Genomic DNA, 8,541 nt, shown 5'->3' on the forward strand with positions numbered 1-8,541 from the left:
AATTTCATTTCCTTTTTTTTATAGGCTGTCATTCTTCTTGCTGCTGTAGCCGGTGTGTTAGCATTTGAATTATTCAGACTGCTAAGCCTAACTAAATATGAATTTCATTTCCTTTTTTTTATAGGCTGTCATTCTTCTTGCTGCTGTAGCCGGTGTGTTAGCATTTGAATTATTCAGACTGCTAAGCCTAACTAAATATGAATTTTATTTACTTTTTTTAGGCTGTCATTTTTCTTGCTGCTGTAGCCGGTGTGTTAGCATTTGAATTATTCTTACTGCTAAGCCTAACTAAATATGAATTTTTTTACTTTTTGTTTTAGGCTGTCATTTTTCTTGCTGCTGTAGCCGGCGTGTTTGGTGGTAAACTTCTTGCTCCATACGCTTACCATCCCGACGTCTATGACGTAAGTAATAAACCAACAGAATATTAAACCGAACTTGACATTAAATAGTAACAGACTTTGACAACAATCCTCAGCGAAATTTCTGGAAATCGTAACATGAGTTATACTGAAGAGTTAGAATAACTCTGTTTCATTTATCTTTATAATTAATCTCTCCGGAATTGAAAGCAAAGAATGTAGAAAGATTTGGTACAACCAAGTTTTATAAACTGACATTCAAAACTTGGGGAAGAAAAGAAAGGTCTTTTGCTCATTTTTAGAGAGTAGTACGTCCCATATCCTTACCAGATTTTACTTTGTTTACTGGGTTTTTGTTTTGTTGTGAAGCAAGGTAGTATCCCCACTATTTCGAGGGTTTTACTTACGCAAACACCTCCAAAACCAGGATACATTTCATATTTACCCACCATATAGATTGTTCCCTGGTGTTATGTTATTTTGTTATTGCGATTTATTTTTAATTAGTTTATATTCTGCGTGGAAATGTTGCCCTTCCTTTTGATGTTACTTCACTATATATATCCCGTTCTTGATGTTACTACTATATGTGTATATTACAGGTTATTGTTAGCAAAGAATCCCTATCCATTATTTATTAACCTGTGCGTATTAATTCAGTCTAGATTCTATTGTAAACTTCCACAACTACTCCTCAGCCACCACCCTCAGAGGTATAGTCCCTGTTGACCCCCCGATACTAGGCCTGAGAAACTATTTTGTTTGTATTATCTTTCAAACTTCACGACAATGGTAAAACTGAACAATGTTTTTATATGTATCATAGCAACAATGATAAAAGTGAACAAAGCTTCTGTATGTATCATAGCAACAGTGATAAAAGCGAACAATGTTTCTATATGCATCATAGCAACAATGATAAAAGCGAACAATGTTTCTATATGCATCATAGCAACAATGACAAAAGCAAACAATGTTTCTATATGTATCATAGCAACAACGATAAAAGTGAACAATGCTCCTATATGTATCATAGTTATATAAGATTAAGAAAGATGAAATAATTCAGTGAACCAGTTAAGATACACAATATAGCTATTAATTTTTAATCACTACAGAAGTTTGTTTTAACATGATATTAGCCCTACAAATTGAACATATATACATACAAAATAGCAAACCTATGGGATAGGCTTAGCCTAATCATTATCGTACCGGGCTGCGCATGAGAAGGTCTAGGGTTCTAGCTACGATATGCCATATAACATATACGCTCCGCGTTTCCAGGCTTGGAGGTTTCATAACTGTGACGGCTAATAGTATTTGGACAAGAGTGGCCGCAAGGGAGGCGGGTACCGCTGAATGTTTTCCTCTCTTTGATCAACAGTTCCAAATTAGGGATTGCTATGCCTGAACCCTAGGGATCTATATTTCACTCATGACGATGGCGTTGTTTTTACTCCATTGTTTATGAATAATATAACTTGGCATTTTCCCTCTCATTTTAGTCAAAGGTTGAGTTCCCTCTAGGACTAAATAACTGAATTTTTGTTAATATAATAAAAACGTTAAGGTTATACTCAAATTCAAACTATTTTCGTCAAGTTGGGATTTTGGAAAACGATCAAACTCACGAACAAACTTGGGTTAAGCAGTATTTGAATATTGATTATACTCGTGCCGAATCAAAGATAAACTCGTGTAAGCTCTGTCGTATCAGCTGAATATTCGTCTCGACTTAATAGCTAACTTTCTTGTTTAATACAGTTCTGTTTCGACTCTCGTGAAACAGTTAACCAGTCAAATTGTGTCAACAATGAACACATGAAGACAGTTAACCAAGTCAAATAGTGTCAATAATGAACACACGAAACAGTTAACCAATCAAATAGTGTCAACAATGAACACATGAAACAGTTAACCAATCAAATAGTGTCAATAATAAACACATGAAACAGTTAACCAATCAAATAGTGTCAATAATGAACACATGAAACAGTTAACCAATCAAATAGTGTCAGTAAACACATGAAACAGTTAACCAATCAAATAGTGTCAATTATGAACACATGAAACAGTTAACCAATCATATAGTGTCAATAATAAACACATGAAACAGTTAACCAATCAAATAGTGTCAATAATGACCACATAAAACAGTTAACCAATCAAATAGTGTCAATAATGAACACATGAAACAGTTAACCAATCAAATAGTGTCAATAATGACCACATAAAACAGTTAACCAAGCAAACAGTGTCAATAATGAACACATGAAACAGTTAACCAATCAAATAGTGTCAATAATGAACACACGAAACAGTTAACCAATCAAATGCTCAACAAGTAAAATAGTAATATTTCTAATACAGTTCTGTTTCGACTCTTATTCCAGGCTGCTCCCGAACCATTTGACTTTGGTTTCCAGACTGCCGATGAGTTTGGTACTCAACTGAGCCGCCAGGAGAGCGCTGACGCCAGCGGAGCTGTCTCTGGAAGCTACGGTTATGCCGATGCCAACGGCATCTGGAGAAAGGTGACTTACGCCGCTGATGCCGGCGGTTTCCGTGCCACGGTCGACACCAACGAGCCCGGCACTGACAGCCAGAACACCGCCGACGTTACCGTCAATGCCAATCCAGCTCCCGCTCCCGTCGTTTACAAGCATCCCGTGGTAAAGCACGTGATCCCCGCTGCCCATGTCTACACTCCCTAATACCCATCAGGTCGTTAAGGCTGTCAAATTAGGTTAAAGGAATATGCTAAATGAAACCGTTAAATCAAAAACTTCACCTTAAAATCAGCCAACATTTCTCAGTAGTAAAATATTATTGTTATTATCAGATGCTTCTCGCTATGCAGTTGTAATGAAAGTGAAGTATTTTTTATGAAACCGGCTTGATATGTAAGTCCGTCTGTATTTATTTACCCTCTAAATAAAGCATTGTTGTTGTTATCCAATCACTGAATAAAGCATTGTTGTTGTTATCCAATCACTGATTAAAGTATTGTTGTTGTTATCCAATCACTGATTAAAGTATTGTTGTTGTTATCCAATCACTGATTAAAGTATTGTTGTTGTTATCCAATCACTGATTAAAGTATTGTTGTTGTTATCCAATCACTGAATATAGTATTGTTGTTAAACTTGTATTAAAGTTTTTCTTCATTACCCATTCAAGCCGTCTCCAACCATTATTAGTCTCAAAGTGGGTTCCTCGTCATCGACTTTAAACTGGTGTGTTTTCAACTTGCCATTTGTATTACGACAAATTACGTATCCGTACTAGGAGTAACATATACATTTCGAGTGAACGTAGCATGCTAACAATGATGTAGGCCTTTTGTTACGCTTGGCCCGTTTTTCCTTTTCTCAAAGTCTATAACACTGTCCATTGTTGAGATGAAAGTGGAGCGAAGATAACAATAGGTTAGGGAACAGGACGTTACAAACCGCACCTAACGGACATAAGCAGAAGGTGATAGCATCTAGGGACCGCCAAGAAATTACCATAGTGCAGTGAATTACAGTGTTATATAATTTTATCGCGCTGGTAATATGTTTGTTTTGGGGCAAAGCTATACACTAATTGATTATCTGTACTCTATCCACGGCAGGGAATCAAACTCCGGATTTTATCGTGACAACGTTAAGTCTTAACCTTTAACTGTATATAGCAACTTTGTATGTCATTATTATTATTCAAAAAGTCCCAACTACTTACAAAGAAATGTATCAACAACGTATATGCCCATCTCCAAAGTTACTGTCCATTTATAAAAATTATTTAGTGTAATACTTTGATTCAGGTGCCAATGTTTAAGCCTCACTCGCATACTCTTTCGTAATGCAAATATGCTACCCGGTGAGATGGCGGTAATTTTACTGACTTACAACGCCAAAATCCGGGGTTCGATTCCTCGCCGTGGGGACTCCTGCTGGTAAAGCGGTAAGTCTACGGATTTGCAATGCTAAAATCAAGGATTCGATTCCTCCTCGGTGGGCACAGCAGATAGCCCAGTGTGGCTTTGTTTTGATAAAAACACACATTCCTCGAGGTGGACACAGCAGATAGCCCAGTGTGGCTTTGTTTTAATAAAAACACACATTCCTCGAGGTGGACACAGCAGATAGCCCAGTGTGGCTTTGTTTTAATAAAAACACACATTCCTCGAGGTGGACACAGCAGATAGCCCAGTGTGGCTTTGTTTTAATAAAAACACACATTCCTCGAGGTGGACACAGCAGATAGCCCAGTGTGGCTTTGTTATAAAATCAAATCAAGTTGATATAGATTTTACTTATTTTTACTTATTATAACGAAACACGTTTTTATCTACGTTCTAACTGTTTTCATTATGGACAAAATAAGAAAGGTGTAACTTGATAACGATCAATCCAGTTGAGAGAGAGATAGAAGGAAAGGACTGAAAGTAATGAGAATTTGGGAAGAGTCGTCCTAAGTTTCGGTTTAGTCATGCATGTTCGAAACTCGTTTTTATTTACTTAAACTTGTCCTTCTAGTGATACATGAGGACACAGGATGTGTTTTTTAAGAACAAATATAACACTTATTGGAAAACTGTTAATCCATGTTACATCATGGTCAGTAGGGACAACATGTTACATCATGGTCAGTATGGTCAACATGTTACATCATTGTCAGTATGGTCAACATGTTACATCATAATCAGTATGGTCAACATGTTACATCATAGTCAGTATGGTCAACATGTTACATCATAGTCAGTATGGTCAACATGTTACATCATAATCAGTATGGTCAACATGTTACATCATAGCTGGTAGGTCAACATGTTACATCATAGTCAGTAGGGACAACATGTTACATCATAGTCAGTATGGTCAACATGTTACAACATGGTCAGTAAGTCAACATGTTACATCACTACGAGAGAGAAAATTAAGAAACAGACACATTTAGTGACAATAATGGAGCTGCATTTTCACAATGAACGGTACCTTATGTGCTAACTGTGGACTGACCAGATGGAATACAGGCAGCGAGAAAATCATTGTCCATGTTTGTTCCTGTGGAGAATCAAACTCTGGATTTTAGCATTGTAAGTACATAAAGTTATCACGATCTATCGGGAGACCCGTTTTTTTTGTTTTGTTTTTTAAGCGAATGACGAGATTGAGTTTCCCCTTTTATAACGGTGGAAATTACGTTTCATGTTCAGCAGATCATGTCTCGAACCCTCACATCTAAACACGCTAATCATTAATCCACGCCCGACTGGTGATTAAAAAACAATCTTGAATTAAAGATTAACTTATTTAATGCTCCCTTTTGTTTTCATAAAATTTCATTGTAGATGTTCGAATATCTTTCAGAAGTAAATGTGTACTTAATGACCTTAAATTGAGATTGATGTGAATGTTAACTCACCAGATTGACGAATAGATATCTCATAATGAACGCAAAAGATTATTATTTTTCAACATCAGATGAGATGCTGATTTTTTAAAATTTAGTTTAAATAAGATTGTTCTACAAATATAACATAGAACGTACCCCCCAAACACACACACCAATAATGAGCATGTGTTTAACTCTTGAAAATTAAACGCAGATATCTATTTAAAAAAAAAAACTTAATTAAAAACGAGAAAGTAGCTACAAAAAGAATCATTAATTTTGACTGTCTAGTATATTTTATATCTACCTTTACAAATTTTACCAACGGCCACCTTGTCAGCACTAGACCGAATACCTACGCAAGAGGACGGGCGATGGCAGATTAGTCCCTAGATTCAAGAGTAGAACAGTGTTTGATGATCTACTTACGCTTTCTTTGAAACTGTTGTTTATCCTAAACCATAACAAAAGAAACTTCCTTCCGACACCAGAGGGGGCAAATAAGTCCTATTTTCTCCTCTTTACCCTACATAAATGTAGGCGGGGGAAGGGGGCGCTAGTTTCATATGTCTTATGTACTTAAGCCTAATTATATACCTAAGCCTAATTCTTGATTTTCTCAGATTTATCTGTCAGATTAGATTTTTATCTTAAACTTAAAATTGAATAAGAAGCTTTTTTATTTCTCCAAGAAACAATCTAATAACATGTTTAAATAAACACAAAACTTTTGCAGGTAAAACTTTTTTATGCTTCTTCCTTTATTCATCATCTCCCACCTCTCACTATGACCTCTATTTGGTTACAGTTCGTGCACTTGAAATGGAGATTGGTACAAGTGACGTGGTCGATTTTAATCATTTTAAACTCATGCCCAGATTGAGGGAACACGAAACGACCTGTTGACTATAAAAACTAGTGACAGAGAGAACACATACAAACAGACTCCAGCGGGAGAAGTTGTCTTGGTGTGGAAACCTTACCACTGGTAGAATAAGAATGATCGTAAAGGTAATAACAGGGTAACATTAAGAGGTGTCAGGGTTATGTTTTGATATAAACTGGACAGTCAGTACTGTAGTTTATACATGCAGTAATTAAACTAAAAGTATTACTGTTATCATCACCGGGATGACCGTGGTCCGAGGGTTAGCAGCCGGACTATGGATCTGCTGATCGCATTGTTCGTGTCCTATTACCGAAAACGTAACAGAGAAAATTGCGCTCTGCTGTTTATGATCATGGGTGCGTTATAAAGGTAGCAGCCAACTCCCATTATGTGGGCAGACAAGAGTTAGCGGTGTGTGTTATAGCTGGTATCCCTCTAGTCTATTAGTTCAAAATTAGAAATAGTTAGTGCAGATAACCCTCAAGTAGCTTTTCGTGAATATCCGAAAATAAACAAACACAATTTCAATTTTTATAGGAATTCTTATTTCATGTTGATTGAGGTTATATTACTTCAAAAAACTATTCTTATCATAAGCAGCATTCCAAAAAGTTAAAACTGAAACTTTTTTTTTGCTTCCGCGTGGATTCAAATCCCGCTTATCTCAAATTCCAGAATATTCCAGAAGCCTGTCGTGTCATAAAATACTCACAATCCTACTGCGGACTAGAGATTGCAACTACAATAGTGTTAAATGTGGAAATAAACTTGTTAGAAATATTTACAATATAAAACTGACAGCTAGACAGGTAGTTAAGGAGATTGCTAGATATCTTAAAATAAAAGCTTGGCGCTAAATACAACATAATTAAAGAAAAAGTAATTAAAAACATGACACAATATCAATTACCATAAATTTGGCTTAACTCCAACAAAGTCTTTAAGCGTCTATTAGTCTTAACTATTCTCAAGTCAGTAAGCGTAAATTAGGCATAACTCCTGTAACGACGGTAAGTGTAAATTAGGCTTAACTCCTATACAGTCAGTAAGTATAAATTAGGCTTAACTCCTGTTAGGAGTAACTGTAAATGCGGGTTTGCGTTTCTGCAGTGTTAAAACAAAAAAATATTTCTTGTCTCGATATTTGAATTAAAATTTTGGGGCATTTTCTACATCATTCATTTTAAACAGCGCATAAAACTAATAGTCCTTATTTTTCTCCCTCAGCTCTTTGTTTTCTTAGCTACCGCGACAGCTGTTTTTGGGGGGAATTATCTTGGCCCCTACATTGGAACTAGAGTTGGTATTCCTACTTACGGATATGGCTACGCTCCGAATCACGTGAGTATATAGTTAAGTTATATCCACTACTTAACGATCTATATTTGATATTACGGAAGGCCCAAGGTTAGAGCTGCCTTTCCTCAGAAGTAGGGTCTCTGACCTCATGTGTGCATAAGGTGCTGTAAAGGTAAAAAATACCCCTACAATAAAGAATTAGAAGCAAAAATATCAGATTTTATTCTCCATAGAATTCGGTAAAGTCAGTAAGACTAAAGTAAATGAGTTATTTATCATAAAGGTAGTGGACATATTGAACGCTATCGTGTTCAAATAATTCCTCTTGTTTAGAGGTACGCGTTATTTCATGTTGGTAGAATACAGTGTTAGTACTGAACAAAAGACGTACAGTACGTGCTAAGACATTGTATGTTAAACAGTTGAAATATTAGAGATAATCATTCATCTATTAGTAGGTAAAACACAAGAACCATTAGAGAAACGTTACAGTAAAACACAAGAACCATTAGAGAAACGTTACAATAAGACACAAGAACCATTAGAGAAACGTTACAGTAAGACACAAGAACCATTAGAGAAACGTTACAGTAAGACACAAGAACC

The 8,541-nt window shown here is 36.1% G+C and overlaps 1 protein-coding gene across 1 annotated transcript in view; it reads left to right on the top strand.

Moving 5' to 3' along the window:
* The window catches only part of LOC106474434, a gene marked incomplete at its 5' end in the record, with an annotated part of 17,899 nt that overhangs the window by 7,592 nt on the left and 1,766 nt on the right, over positions 1–8,541 (top strand). Inside the window, 2 exons of the mRNA XM_022402741.1 lie at positions 321–404; positions 2,759–3,076. Of these exons, the coding sequence (XP_022258449.1) occupies positions 321–404; positions 2,759–3,076 (402 nt within the window). The remainder of the gene's footprint in view (positions 1–320; positions 405–2,758; positions 3,077–8,541) is intronic.

This window comes from Limulus polyphemus, unplaced genomic scaffold (assembly GCF_000517525.1).
Source record: "Limulus polyphemus unplaced genomic scaffold, Limulus_polyphemus-2.1.2 Scaffold7221, whole genome shotgun sequence".
NCBI classification, from domain to species: domain Eukaryota; kingdom Metazoa; phylum Arthropoda; class Merostomata; order Xiphosura; family Limulidae; genus Limulus; species Limulus polyphemus.